The sequence below is a fragment of the Artemia franciscana genome, chromosome 16 (genome assembly GCF_032884065.1).
Source record: "Artemia franciscana chromosome 16, ASM3288406v1, whole genome shotgun sequence".
Classification (NCBI taxonomy): domain Eukaryota; kingdom Metazoa; phylum Arthropoda; class Branchiopoda; order Anostraca; family Artemiidae; genus Artemia; species Artemia franciscana.
In genome coordinates, this window is record NC_088878.1 from 10,808,495 (window position 1) to 10,824,381 (window position 15,887).

At 33.8% G+C, this 15,887-nt stretch overlaps 1 protein-coding gene across 1 annotated transcript in view; it reads left to right on the top strand.

Moving 5' to 3' along the window:
* LOC136037062 (arrestin homolog) overlaps positions 1 to 15,887 on the top strand; it is a 142,222-nt gene that overhangs the window by 118,068 nt on the left and 8,267 nt on the right. Inside the window, exons 8-9 of the mRNA XM_065719500.1 lie at positions 9,167 to 9,328; positions 12,781 to 12,914. Of these exons, the coding sequence (XP_065575572.1) occupies positions 9,167 to 9,328; positions 12,781 to 12,914 (296 nt within the window). The remainder of the gene's footprint in view (positions 1 to 9,166; positions 9,329 to 12,780; positions 12,915 to 15,887) is intronic.

Here is a 15,887-nt window from a genome sequence, read left to right on the forward strand (position 1 = left end):
GTATCGGTAGTAAAATGGTATGACAACAAACCAGTCCATTTGGCTTCTTCATACTGTGCAGTCACCCCAATTGATAAGTGTCAGAGATGGGATGGCACAACACGGAAATACGTCGAAGTCGATCGCCCCCGAATCGTCCGTGACTACAACAAATCAATGGGGGGCGTAAATCTTGCTTACATGTTCCTGGAGCTTTACAGGACTGACATTCGCTCTAAGAAATGGTATATGAGGATTGTGTACTACTGTTTTGACATGGCTGTGAACAACGCCTGGCTGATACACCGCCGACAGTGTAAGCAGATCAATGTTCAGCACATGTCTCTGCTGTACTTCAAAATGGACATTGCTCGTGGGTTGGTTCTTACTGGCGTATCTCAAAGTCCTCGAGTTGGAAGACCATCCTTATCAGTGACCAAGCGCAATACGACTACCTCGCGAGACGGGATGCCTTCGGAATCAGTGAGGTTTGACCAGACCTCGCATTTTCCGGATACAACTGAAAAGGGAAGGTGTCGCTATGAGAAGTGCGTTAGGGGTGGAACCAGTCGAATCATGTGTTCGGAGTGCAAAGTTCGACTGTGTTTGAACTCAGATTGCAACTGTTTCACAAATTTTCACCTAAAATAGTATCTGTATATACCTGACGTGACCATATGGTAACCATTCACATTTTGGATATGGAATGAAATAAAAATTTAAAAAAAATAAACCTGTTCTAGTTGAACCTCCAGGATCACTCTCTGCTATTTTCAGAATTTTTACGCAACTCCTTCTTGGTTCAGGTCTGAAAGGGTTAATGAAGCTTACTGAATATGTGCAATCTTTATAGTTAGACAAAATAAAAAAACAAATTTAACCGAAAGTAAGGAGCAACATTAAAATTAAAAATGAATAGAAATTATTCTGTATATAAAGGGTTCCCCCCTGCTCAATACCTTGATTTTTACGCTAAAGTTTTCACCATTTTTAAAGAAACTTCCTATTCTAATTAAACTGTGTTTCAGTCGCAGTTCTTAAAAAATTAGGACACACGGTTAAACTTTAGCATAAAGAGCAAGGTTTTGAGGACAGACCAACTCTTCATACTGAATAATTTCTGTTCATTTTTGAGTTTTAATGTTGTTCCTTAGTTTCTGTTGGAAAAACTTGTTTTTTGTTTAATTTCTGATCGTTTTTCGAATAATAACGGTTAACCTGGCTATACATCCATGAAACATAGCCCCTCACAGGAAACTCCTCCGTGGAAATTTCATCCAACTTTAAGTGCTCCCCTTCACTGAATTCCCTCCAGACAGCTCCATCCTCACTGGAAATCCCCCTCCCTCGTAAAATGTCTTGTGGACAATTACAACCTGAAAATTTCTTTCCAGCATACTGTCATTAGACAAAAAAAAACATTAATTTCTAATTGGTTTCTCAATCATTCTGGAATACTCCCTTCTTTGGGAATTTTTTCCTGGAAATCCAAACACGTGGAAAACAGCCCCAGATAATTCCTCCAGAACATCTTCACGTGGAAAATTGAGTTGGCAAAGAGAATGTAAGACAATTAAAAAGAATTTCTTATAGGAATTTTGTCAACCCCCCCCCCCCCAGTATAAGATTTTCCCTTGAAAATTCATCAGAAAATTCCCTCCCCAAAGAAGATTCTTACGGAAATCCACTCAAGGCACAAAATTCTTCCTCGAAAAATCTCTGTATACTTTCTAATAACAAACACTATACCTAAGCAATGGGCAAATTTCATAACTTAAAGGTCTCTTTACCTGAACTGTGGTGGGTCATTTTATCTCTAAAGACATAATTATTCGATCTTTTAACTATACTGAATAAATTAGCTCTCAAAAAGTTTGATTAGATAACTTTGAGGAACAAAGGGCGTGGTAGGTTGGCCAGTTCCCCTTTGATCTTTTTGGTAACCTAAATGGGGCAAACAAACTTTTAGTTTACATTCAAATGCACCCTCTCTCGATTTTCTAGGACCATTACTTCTATACGATCACTCCTCTCCTGGGAAAAAAGTAAATTAAATAAAAATGGTTTTTACTGAAGTTAAAAGTGAAGAGCGCAAAACAATCTGAAATTATGCTATATATGGCAGGGGCCACCAACCCTCAACCCTCTTCTTTGCACTAAATTTGAGTTGTTGTTTTTTAGCGCAATGCTTCAAGAGTTCAACAAATATATCAAATATATATAATATATAAATATTATATATATAACTATATTAATATAATTCGAGCTATAGAAAGTAAAAGTAATTCATAAAAAGTAAAAGAGTAAGCCATTCTCGAGTAAAAGAGTAATTCATAAAAAGTTTATAGTTTGTATTAACATGCCTTGAGAATGAAATACCTAATTTAATACATTTTGCTTTTTTGCAATCGAAATTTTTACTGGAAATATTTTGAAGGTGATGGGACAATAAGCCCAGCGAATAAGCAACTGAGTATCTCCTAGGAAATTGCCAGGCAAACTTAGCATAATCATTTAGAGGTTGAAGGGATGAAATATCCCTCATACTTATGATGGTTTTTCTGCTTAATTTTAACATCAGTCTTTACTTCCACATGGAAAAATTTTTTTTGTCAATAAAGACCAAGTTTTGCAAAAAGACAAATGATAAATGTGGACGTATCCTTTGAAGAAGCCTTTTAATAATAACCTGTTCATTGCTTTTGTTTGAATTGTTTCTTTTGTTTGTTTCTTTTTTTGTCTCTCGCCTAGTAAATTGTATCGATTTTTCTTCCCTCATGAAGTCATCACAAAACCTCACTCTAAAGGATGTTTGGCAATAAGAAGAATTATGTGTGTGGAATCTTAGGGGGCTGAGCCTCCTACAGATGACTTCCTTATCAGAAAAGACTCTTCACTTATTTAAAAAAAAGGTTAATTTATATAACGTTCTTTTGGCTATCAATATTTAAAAAAAAGACCGGGGTTGGGGTAGATGTAGGTTTATTGGCCACTCCTACCCACCTCTGATAGATAGGCTGCGCTCACTAGTGTTTACAGTAGTCACGATCATCACATTTTAAACTTCCATGTTCATTTCTAACAGTTCAATTTTTTATTCTGAAGAAAATTAGAATCAAATTCCAATTGAAAGCCTTTCCTAAAAAAGAACTAACTTCTTTATCTGTTCTTTGTCTTTTCCTTAGTACTTACCTTGAAGGATGTTCCTTATTTGGCTTATTTCCTTATCAATTTATTTCTAATTCTGCACCGGTAATAGATTAGCTGTTTTTGCATCTGGACCAATATTTTTCTTAAAGCCAATGCTCTTAGAGAAGGAAATTAAAATTAATTTATGAATCGAAGCTTTTCCTAGAAAAGACAAGATTTTCTTATCAGGCCTTGCTTAGTTTTCCTTCTTACTTCTTACTTACTGATTTTGCTTACTTTCCTTACAGTTTACAATTTCTTCTGCCTCTAAGAGACAATACTTGAATTTTGAAATATAATTCCAGTAGACCCAGGCAGTAAAATTGGATCCACTATGTCTTTTTAGTTCTAGAAGTGAGAGGATTCCAGTAGTGAAGGAGCAAAAATATAAAAACTGTTTTTCAATCGCTTTCCAATTTTTTCTGTTTTGCGTAAGAATTTATTTGATCTTCGAGACTTACGGTCTTTAGGTGTATTCCCATTCTTTCAAACTTTTCAAAACAGCTCATTATGTTTCAGCGGTATGAAAGTCTTAGAAGGTAAAGAAGATGAAAAATGTGATTGTGAAGCTTTAATTGGTCATTAGGGGCTAAAACATGGACAAATGCCTAGTAAACACGGAATGAATTGTGAAAACTAAGCAGAATTTAATAAGAAAATTGCGTCTTTTCTAGGAAAAACTTCGAGTTAGAATTCAATTCTGTTTTCCACTTGTAGGGACATTGAATCTAAGAGAGATATAGGTGCAGGCTTTTTAATAGAATTAAGAATTGAAAACTGATGTAGAGGGAGAAATGTCTTTTAAAGGATTATATTTTTATCGCATTTTATGAAGTGATTCCGTTATTTTTTCAGTATGCTTTTGTCATCGGAAATTCCTTCCCTGGTAATTTTTTTGGATTTTACTACAAAAGCCAAATAGCAACAATTTATTTATATGCTTTGATATTAATGACCAATACCAGTTTGCCCAGAGTTTATGAAAAATACATTATATTATTTTCGCTTAGACTTATTTTAAGTAAAACAAGAGCTGCTATCTACATTAAACTGAACAAAAGTTTCTCAGAGATAGCCTTATATCTCAATTTTTAAAACAAAATGAGCACATGTCACAGTTTCATACTTTTACAAAAGGGTGAAAACGACCCTAGATGATATGAAAGTTTATCCCACATTCGTTTGGATTAATCTTACTATCTCTTCCCCCTCATCAGTAATCGTTTTCACGCTAAAACATTACGTTTAATAGAAAATAATCATGTGATAGTTTAATTTTTGGCAAAGAACTATCTTAACTGCACTGAGATTTGGGGGAAACTGGATATTGCTTCAAACACTCAATAATGAAGTTTCAAAAATGTTTTTACTTTATCTGTATCAGACAGACGAAACTGGAGTCCGATCCGTTCAGAAATTTCAAAATCACTCCATATTTTTTCATAGTGTTCTTAAGAATTTTGATAAAATTTGCTTTTTCTGTCTTTTGATAAATTCCCCCCTCCTTTCCAACTCTTTGGTGGCACAGTGGATTGATGCTCTGTCTGGCAGTACAGAGCCCAGGGATCGATCCCCGCTTTGGCAAGGTTGGAGGACAAGGCGGCTACTTGTCTCTATAAACAACAACCAGCAACTGAAACATCGATTTGACGCCCTATACCCCAGCAATCACTCTGGGGGATTTTTATTCTTTATCCTTATCCTCTTTCCCTCTAAGAAAATTTCTAAATATACGAATACTTATGCATTAGAGAATAAAATGTACCAGACATAAGGATTGAAGCTAACAATTATCTGCTAAAGACAAATAGAGAGAATTTTGACTTAACACAAAGTAAATTACAATGTTTTAAATCATTTTGAATAGGTTTGGTACCTAATTGTTAGTTTAATACCATACATAATATGTAAACTTCCAAGTCCACTAATTTAAATGGTAATTTTTTTTAAATGGTAAATAGTAACTTAGCTATTTTTTATGAGATTCATTACGTAAGGCTGCTTATTGTCAGAAATTATAGCATAATAAGCAGATGGGTAGATATTATATTAAAATACCTTATTTTTTCTTGCCAAAAGAGTCATATTCAAAGACCTCTTTATATTTTGTTAAAGCACACAACAGAATAACACGGCTCCATTTTAACATGTAAGGTAACTTACCAGTTACTAGCTCCTAAAACTATGTTTTAGCTTTAACCAAATTGGTTTGTCTCACAGTCTACTAACATTCATGAGGCCTATACTATTATAAAGTGCGCTGTCTGTAAAATTGAAAAAAAAAATACAACTTTTATGAAAACAAAATTGCTTTCTAATTTCAAATGACCCAGAGGAGATGTTCTTACTGAGTTCTTTACCGCCAATCATTAAAGACCCTAAAAATCTGCCAATAATGGAATTTGAATTCCACCAAGCAGCCATGAACTGCCATGAACTGACCAGTCTTCCCTATCCCTTACAAAGTATGGATCAATTAGGGTCCAAGAGATGAATTTCTTCTAGGGATCTTTTTCTCTTTCTGATTCATTTTGTTAAGAAAAATGTTTGATACGGATTAGAAAGAGACCATATAAAAGGAGTTGGATAAAATCGGAAAACTATTAGAGGTATAAAGCGTGGAGCGAAAAAGGAGCTAATGCAACTGTCTTTGGACTCAGGTGTTCGGGGCTGCGATGAGGTATCACCAGTAATAATGTAACTGCAAATTTAGTCATCGATCTCTTGCTTTAAGGCCAGCTCACAAAAGAAACCGAGGAACATTTTGGGTAGTGGAGAATTGCTGTAGAATGAATTGTGTCAACAACAATGAAAGACATAAAAATATGGCTAACTGTGACAATTTCTTAATTAGATCATACATTTAACTGTATTATTACGATTAAATATTTATGAAATATTTCCAATTATTTCTTATAATATTTACTTCTCACTCCTAAGCAGAAATTCCAATGGAAATCGGAATTATGAGCATATTTGAATGGAAGAAATACTACTACATTCGTAATTTACTTTATTAGAAATTTATACTACACATGCAATACTGTTTATAAAATAATATTATATTTTGGTGCAAAAACTTAATTTTTTTTTAAGGAAATAGTCTAATGTCGATTTGGCTATCGGATATGCTCTTGTTAGATCTTGACGAAAATATTCTGCTAGCCTTTGTTTCAGGCTTTCGGATTTTCTGTTCGGATGCCTCATCAGTTGGAGGCTCGAACCACAATATATATCATTCATTTAGGAATCGATGGCGTGAAATGATGCTAAGGCTGATTTTGACACTTTGTTTGACGATTATCCAAAACATCTTGTTTGTGTCAACCAAAATGTTGCGAAACGTAAAAGCATATCTGCTACTATTATTACTACCAACAACACATTCCAACAGCAATCCGTCTAAGGTCAACACAGCTACGCATGCTCCTCCTTCACCCCAATCTATTCAAAGCATCCCTCTTTGCACTATACCAAGACGTTCCAATTTCCAGTAAATCATTCCTTGTGATATCCTCCCACCCCAGTTGGGACGATATCCTTTTCGTTTTGCCCTTTATGGTTTGCCGAAAAGGGCAAACTTTGCAATCCGCCATAACTATTTTAAAAAGATTTTGGATCGGTGATCAATTAAGAACCGATCAATTTTTGTTTAATCTTTTGTATATGGTCTAATCCAACTAACAGCTTACAACCATAAAGATGGCTATTTCAACAGAATGAGCATGTTAAAACCTCAACTTTCTTGTTAATTTGGACTGTATTGTTGAGTGGAGAATTTGATTTGATTTTTTTTTTTTTTTTTTTTTTTTTTTTTTTTTTTTTTTGAGTGCTCTTACGCAATCTAAGAAACAATTCCATACAATCTCAATTCTTGCTTAGACCCATATCTATGAGCTCATTTCCTTGATAATTTGTGGTAAGCAAGCTTTCACAGACATAGTACAATAACTTTATAGCGGTACATAGTAAACATGCTTACAAAGATCTGAAAAAAATTAAACAATACGAAGCATAGATATTGTTTACCTATGTACTAGAAAAAAAACTTCTGATCAAGCTGCAATACTTCAAAAGAGGTTAATGGAAATTCCATATGAAACTTGAATTAACACTCATTCTCCTGAAACTAAGTAAAGTTCAATCAATATCTTTCATTCGTTTCTTCTTATCTGATCTAGTTTTCAAAATGTTTAGCAGTTTGATCTTTTTTTTCAAAATTTGTTACATCTTTTTTTCTCACTTACAGTAATAGTTGGGAAATAATACTGTGGTATTAGAATTATTTTCCGTATATTACACTTATAAAAAAGAAGCCTTCTTCTCCACGCGACTGGTCTTTACTAGTAGTCAAAATCTAAAAAATAATTTTTTTGTTACCATTTTGTAATCTTTTTGCTCCATAGAATAAAGCTACAGAGAAACAGAGAGTTTACTTACAAAAAAAAATGTTACGATTCAAAAGTGTTTTCTTGGCTTAAAAATTTTCACGGGAGGAAATTTTTTTACTGGTTTCGGCACAGAGGGGTTTTAGAACCAGTCAGAGCTTATCAGGCTATTAGTGATGCTGTTTGTCTACCCATGATAAAAGTAATAAAAGTACCCATGATAAAATTGTAACAAAACAATGTTACAAAACACACTTCAAAACCACACTTTTTACCTTGAAATTGTAGGAAAATTATCTCTCTTTTCTCTTTGATATCATGTTACGAGTCTCCAACAAACATACAAGAACACTTTTCTCAATTGTTTCCAAAAGCGAAGTGTTATCAACTTAAAACTTACAGAAAACTTCTACTTCACACAGTTCGTGTGCCCAGACTTTCGTGTCATCAAGGTTACTAGTAAAAGATCATTTAGAAATACTGGGCCACATGCTCGCTCAAAGGATAAAAGGTTTACCTTTTTTTAATTCCTATTAAATGCTATTTTTCTACTTTAATTTTTCTTTAATTTACTTTTTTATGATTTAATTCTAATCAAATTCTAGTTGGAGCGAAACATTTTCTCCTTGGCAGCTTGAACACAAGAAGAATATAAAGCAATTTGTAATTACTTTTACCACTGACTAAGAAAACACTCAAAACTACTTCAAAACTACAAAATTGGAACTGCTACTATCTTCAAATTATTTTAGCGATCCCCCTCACCCCTCAACTTTAGTACTACTGAACATTAATAAATTAATTTGCTAAATTGACTTTGTATTATTAATTTAATATATCAATTACAATGAAGAAGATGAAAACTCAATTCATTTGTTGCATGGATAAAAAAATTTGGAATAGTAGGGTCAAAAGATGTTTATTCTAAAAACTGGTAAGGCGATTGAGGATATACAATTTAACGTGTTCTTGTCATGGATTGTACTGAAATGACAAACTAAAGGAAAATCCCAATAGCCTGTGAATGACAAGTATAGTAATCATCAGTGCTGCCAATTTTTAAAAACTTGGGGGAGGTACAAAATCCAGGAGGGTGAATTTAACCCTTTTTCTGACGAAAATACCCGAAAAAGGCATGTTTGACTGAAAATGAACAAAAACGGTACTTTAAAAACTTAGGGGATGTGAAAAAAAATCTAGAGGAAGCAATTTCCTTTCATCTAATGCCCCGAATTGACACCATTGGTAGCCATGACAAGCTCAATTATTTTATTCAATCCAGTAACACAACGCTCAAAATAAACTTCTTCTTTGCTAGACTCTTCTCTGCAGTTTGCCTCCGCCTCATCAATACACAGTGGAAAAAACTAGGGACAAGACTTATTTCTGGTAGGATTCAAATATTTCCTCCTTTAAGAAAAGCCTAATAATAAGTACTTATATCCCCTAGCAAAGAATCACACTAAAGATTACAAATACAAGAATTGAAACACAATCTTTAACTTTTCATAACCATTGCTCCATGGAATGGCGATTGTGAATTTTTATCATTCCTGTCATAACTTTTTGTCTCATTCTAGTAAAGAATCAAAAACCCATTGTATTTTTAGAATTTCACACTGTTTCCGAATCTTGCCATGATTCGTTTCAAAGAAGGTTTGGTTTACGAGGCAGCTTTGAAAGGTCAACCAGAGAAACTCGCTGCTACAACTTGCTTTCCCAACTCAAATCCTCGAGATGGTTTCGCCATTCTTGTTTCGTATGTCGCTAGGGTAAGTAAGAACATAATGCGTTTTAGTTATCTCCAAATTGGAGCAAATCTGATAAATAGCTTGCTTTGCAGTAGTTTTTCCTTACACTTATTCAATTTTTGGTAGTTTCTTCAGAAAATTGAAGAAAACATTTTATATATGATATTATATCATTGACGATATCCTAGCATAGTGGAAATCACTTTTTTTAGTTCATGGCTGAAATAATTCGTTAATTGGCTAATATTTCTTCTGTATTTGCTTAATTCATAGAATTTATCCGATTTCCTCTTACAATTAAATAAAAAAAATAATTTTTTTAGCTGAAAGTTAGGAGCGACATTAAAACTTAAAACGAACAGAAATTACTCCGTATATGAAATGGGTTTTCCCCTCCGCAATCCCTTGCTCTTTACGCTAAAGCTTTTAATTGTTTTAAAAAGTAGAATTGTGGCAAAGAGTCAAACTTTGGCGTAAAGAGCGAGGGATTGCGGAGGGGACAACCCATTTCATATACGGAGTAATTTCTGTTCGTTTTAAGTTTTAATGTCGCTCCTTACTTTCAGCTAAAAAAATGTATTTTTTATATTTCATTTCTGAACGTTTTTGAATTAATGCATGTTTGGTTTTGGCTCTTCGCACATAAATTATTAAAATGAAATTTGTATATTAATTCTTTTCTTTGGCTAAATGGCTTTCTCTTAGTTTTGATCAGACGATTTTGAGAAATAAGGGGTGGAGAAGGAGGCCTAGTTGCCCCTAATTTTTCGGTTACTTAAAAAGCCAACTAGAACTTTTAATTTTTAACGAACGTTTTTATTAGTAAAAAATATACGTAACTTAAGAATTAAGTTACATAACAAACTTTCATAACCTTATATTTTTATTATGTATACCATGAGGTTTGTACCCTCGTTAATACCTCGCTCTTTACACTAAATCGTAAGTTTTGTCCCAATTCTTTAAGAATGACCCCTGAATCAGAAAGGCCTTAGAATAAACAGTTGAAATTACTAAAAATACTTTAGCATTAAGAGCAAGGTGTTTATCTCCTCCTAAATACCTCGCTCTTTATGCTAAAGTATTTTTAGAACCACTCATATGCGTAATAATCTCTGTTCGTTTTAAGTTTCAGTGCTACTTCTTCCTTTCATTTGAAAAAACGTTTTCATGTTTATTTTTCATCGTTTTCTTATAGTAATGCTAGATAATCCTGCGCCCTTTTCATTGAATTTTTCTTCCCCCATGACAGATTCCTCCAAGGAAAGATCCTCCAACATAGCCCCCTCTCCTCAGCCCCATCCCCAAACAAAATAAAATCCCCCTGAAAACGTCTGTACACTTCCCAATAACCATTACTATATGTAAACACTGGTCAAAGTTTGTAACTTGCAGCCCCTCCCCCAGGGATTGTGGGGGAGTAAGTTATCCCCAAAGACATAGTTATTATGGTTGTCGACTATATTGAACAAAATGGCAATCTCAAAATTTTGATCAGTTGACTTTGGGAAAAAAATGAGCGTGGGAGGGGGCCTAGATGCCCTCCAATTTTTTAGGTCACTTAAAAAGGGCACTAGAACTTTTCATTTCTGTTAGAATGAGCCCTCTTGCGACATTCTAGGACCACTTGGTCGATACGATGACCCCTGGGGAAAAGAAAAAAAAACAAAAAACAAATAAACACGCACCCGTGATTTGTCTTCTGGCAAAAAATACAAAATTCCACATTTTTGTAGATAGGAGCTTGAAACTTCTACAGTAGGGTTCTCTGATACGCTGAATCTGATGGTGTCATTTTCGTTAAGATCCTGTGACTTTTAGGGGGTGTTTTCCCCTATTTTCCTAAATAAGGCAAATTTTCTCAGGCTCGTAACTTTTGATGAGTAAGACTAAACTTGATGAAACTTATATATTTAAAATCAGCATTAAAATGCGATTCTTTTGATGTAGCTATTGATATAGAAATTCAATTTTTTTTAGTTTTGGTTACTATTGAGCCGGGTCGCTCCTTACTACAGTTCATTACCACGAACTGTTGGATAACAATAAACAAAAGCCACTTGGAATTGGTTGTTTATTTTTCTCAAATTCAAAATAAATTTTAATTATTTATAATAAATTGGTCTAAAGGCTGGTTATACTTAATTATAAGTGAAAGTAATAACTTGATAATAGCTTAAGTAACTAATTTTAATGATATTATAATATAACTTAAATAACTAACAATAATAACATAATAAAAACTTAAATATTCAGGCTTAGTTGCTTCGATTTGCGAGCCTACTTCTTTGAAGTGTGTCTCTGGACTTGATCCACTTTGATACTGAACTCTTCATCTGATGCTATTATGATTTACTAACTTCACTTGTGATGATAATTTTTGTTGCTTATTTTATTTGTAAGTTGCTACCTCTTTATGTCAAATTGTCATTTTTGCAGGATTAAGAAACTGGCCAAGAAACAGTAACTGTAAACTTTAGAATAAATAAGGATTGTTTTCTAAATGTAATTTTAATGATTAAATTGATAGGGTATACAATGGATAAAATGAAATGGCATAAATCATGAATATTTATATTTTTGTTATTTGTGTTTTTATTTTGATTGATATGTGTTAAGGAAGGAGTTGAGTGTTGAGTTAGTGGTAGCAGGGTACATGGTGTTCCAGCTATTTTTTTTTTTTTTTTTTTTTTTTTTTTTTTTAATCCCTTCTGAGTTAATGTATTATTTTATTTGTTTTTTTTTACTATTCGTCCTCCATATCAAGTCATGGTATTTGGATGGGATGTGGTTGTGATAGGTTTTGTGCTAATAATTAATATGAAATAAATAAAATTATTGCGTAAAAAATAAACAAAAAATATTTTGGAATGGATTTTATTTAGTTTCTTTACTAGCTCAATTTATTTTCCTTGTTGAACTCAAATTTCTTTCAAACATGTCTCTAAAACGACCAATCTCTCGGCATTTGCTACCTTTTTATCTTACCACCTTCTGAGACATATTCCTTGTGCAGGCTATTAACTTTTCTTGCTATTCACCAACTTTACAAAACAGACAACAACAAAAAATTGCCGAGTTTTCAGCAACTAGGTAACTATCACTGACCTTCTGTGGCAAAGTCGCAATTATTTTATGACTATACTGGTCACTAAGTCATACATAGATCTACTTAGTTATGTTGGCTCGGATACCTCGTTTTCCTTGTTCATCACCATATAAATCTGAATGATTTTATATATCATCCACCGGATGCAATAGCCCCAATAGAAGATCAAATTTCTAATAGAGTGTTTGTCTGAACCAGTTCCTTAAGTTGTGTGGCAGCCCCGTCTAACATAGCATGGGTGCTGTCATCTTTCCTATGAAGATTTTCGATACTCAGTATGCTACATCATCGATGTAATGGTGCTATTGATTGAGTTTCAATGGGAAAAAAGGTAATAAGAAAATCTCATGCTTTTCTTTCTTAGATAAAACTGTATTTGGGTCCAATGCAAGATATAGCAGCAGAAGTACCTTTTATCCTGACGCACGCTCCGTCTTCACCTGTTCCAACTGGAGATGATGGAAAGCCAGTTGCACCCGTAAAACCTAAATTTGTCAGGTATCTAACAGCTTTTTTTCATCTTTGAAAAATCCATATTCGGAAGAAAACCCAAGGCATACCGTTTCAAGTTCTTGCTATCTTTAAAACATGCCTCTTTTACCCTAAATTTCCCTTTATCGGGAGCGAAGGAATTTTAGAAAATGTGGCATCCGAAAAATTTGTTAACATTAATCTCAAAATTTATGTATTTTAATCAAATACAAACGTTTCCTAGAGCTGGTTCTGCTTTCACTTTTAATATAAAATAGAAAAATCATCTTTATTCAAAAAAGAAAGAAGAATCAACACACTTAGAATGAAACTGACTATTATTTTATTTTCATTAATGTTTTAGTTAAAATTTTCATCTGTTACTTACATATTTCAAGATTTTAATTTCATTTGCAAATTTTTTGGAAAAGAAAATTTAGGATTAAACTTAAGAAATCGAAGCCCAAGATCAAGCTAGATATTAACACCGATGATTTTGTATAAGACCTGCCATGCACAACATATATCACTCAGACAAAAATACTACGCACTTATGCAAATTTGGCATTGATTTCCCTAACTGGTATAAAAAAGGATCTATTTGGTATTTATGTATTAATAAAAAAATATATTCATAATTAAATAAAAACTGACTTTGCTGGAAATGTTTATTGTCAGCAACAACTTGATGTCTTTTTACTACATAGACAGAAATTCTCTAAAAATCTCGAATGAAGGGATCTAGGGCTCCCTTTCCTGCACTTAACTATGGTGCTGAGGGGTTTTGGCGTAAATAATAAACTTAGATAAAGGTCTAGCATTGAACGGATCGTTGGTCCTGCATAATATATCATATTATATATATAATTATATATATATGGTATATATCATATTTATATTGGGTCGCCTTCTGCCTTTTTCTGAGCTTTCCGACAGATGAAAGCCAGATCAGGGGAAAAGAATACTGTATTTGACAGTATTTACATACCGTAGTGAAACATCTATAAAACATTTATAATAGAACATTGATAAAAGAATAAAACCATAATACATACCAGGTAAAACATTTGGCTTCATAAATTATTTTTCTTCATCCTTTGTGTTTTGGCTTTTGTAGGATCAGAATACCGAAATTTGGAATATATACAACACAAAACTGAGGTAAATAGAGTTTTAAAAATCTAAATATATAGCAAATTAAAATTCTTTATGTATTTTATTTCGCCGCAACACTTAAGTTAAACCCGTTTGTGAGGAACAATAATTGCTGAGTTTCCGACCAAGATCGTCAACGAGACGAAAAATCAGCCTAGGTGAATCAAAGCTGTGTATTTCGTTAACCATTCCAGGTGCTATTATATATATTGCAGTAAATTTGCAGTAATTTTGCCAGAGACAAAAAAGAGATAGTGTGGAGGACAAACTGACTTTTGGACGAACTGAACAGCGGAAACACAGTTCAACACGGGAAGCTGTTAACAAAAGCTGTTGAGCGTTGCTGGCTCAGCTATCTTAATTTTGTACGTCGCTGAAAACTTACTCGTAAACTGAAAAATGGCGAAATAATATTCAGAAGATGGGATGGCTTTACACATTCAAAGATGAAAATACGCTGCACATACATCCTTCTCACCAGACAGAGATGCCAGTCTTTCAACTGTCCATTAGCTAGTAAGAAGATGAGTCTAAAACAGCCAGCTGGGGACTTAGGGCTATTAAATAAATAAGTAAATAACGGGGGTAAAATGAATTCTAATTGCCCTAGTAAGGAGGTATGTGTCAAAAGTTGTAGTTAAAGGTGAAGAAGCAACGTTGTTTCAATTAATGGCTTTGTTCTGACAGTGTTTAGTTTTAAAATGCCTCTTAAGGACTGTTCAGGCTTACGTATTAAAAAAACAACTGTACGTGTATAAACCTTATTCTCCGTGCCCGTTCATAGTTGGAAAAATTTGTACACCAAATATTTTCAATTAGCGCAGCAAGTTTAAAGTTCTTGTTGTTAAACTTGCATTTCAATAACTCATTTTTGGACTTTTCAATAACTTCAAATATTAGACTTGTCTTCTTTTCGCTCAAATACACACGTGACACGAAAGTCGGCAGGCTATTGACTTCAAATAGCCGACGTACAATTTTTAGAACAGAAAATAGGACTCGCATCTGTTAATTTTTAACACACTGAGAAAATTGTGTACAAACTTTATCACAGATTTTCGTTGATCCCCTACAGATAAAACTTCAGATTCGAAATAAAGCTCATTGTCAGATCTGGCTTAGAGGTACCATGATACTTGTTTGCCCTCTCAAATAAACTTCTTAAGCTTCTTAGATGTCTCTGGCAGACAAAACTTCAGAATAAGAATAAAACTTACTGTCAGATCTGGCTTAGAGGGACCATGATACTTGTTTGCCCTCTCAAATAAACTTCTTAGGTTTCTTAGATGTCTCTGGCAGACAAAACTTCAGAATCAGAATAAAGCTCACTGTAAGATCTGGCTTGGAAGGACCATGATACTTGTTTGCCCTCTCAAACAATCTTCTTAAGCTTCTTAGATGTCTCTGGCAGACAAAACTTCAGAATCAGATTAAAGGTTACTGTCAGATCTGGCTTAGAGGGACCATGATACTTGTTTGCCCCCTCAAATAAACTTCTTAGATGTCTCTGGCAGACAAAACTTTAGAATCAGAACAAAACTCACTGTCAGATCTGGCTTAGAGGGACCATGATACTTGTTGTCCCTCTCAAACAAACTTCTTAAGCTTCTTAGGTGTCTCTGGCAGACAAAACTTCAGAATCAGAATAAAGCTCACTGTCAGATCTGACTTAGAGGGACCTTTTTGCCCTCTCAAATAAAACTTCCTAAATCTAGTTGCGTCGAAAAAACTGCAAGGTACTTGAGACTTGGGAAGCCTTGTAACAAATTTCCATAAGAGAACAGATAAGAAGTTTTTCAATTGAGCTCGAAATTTTTCTCTAGTTTTATATTCGCAAGTTGCTTG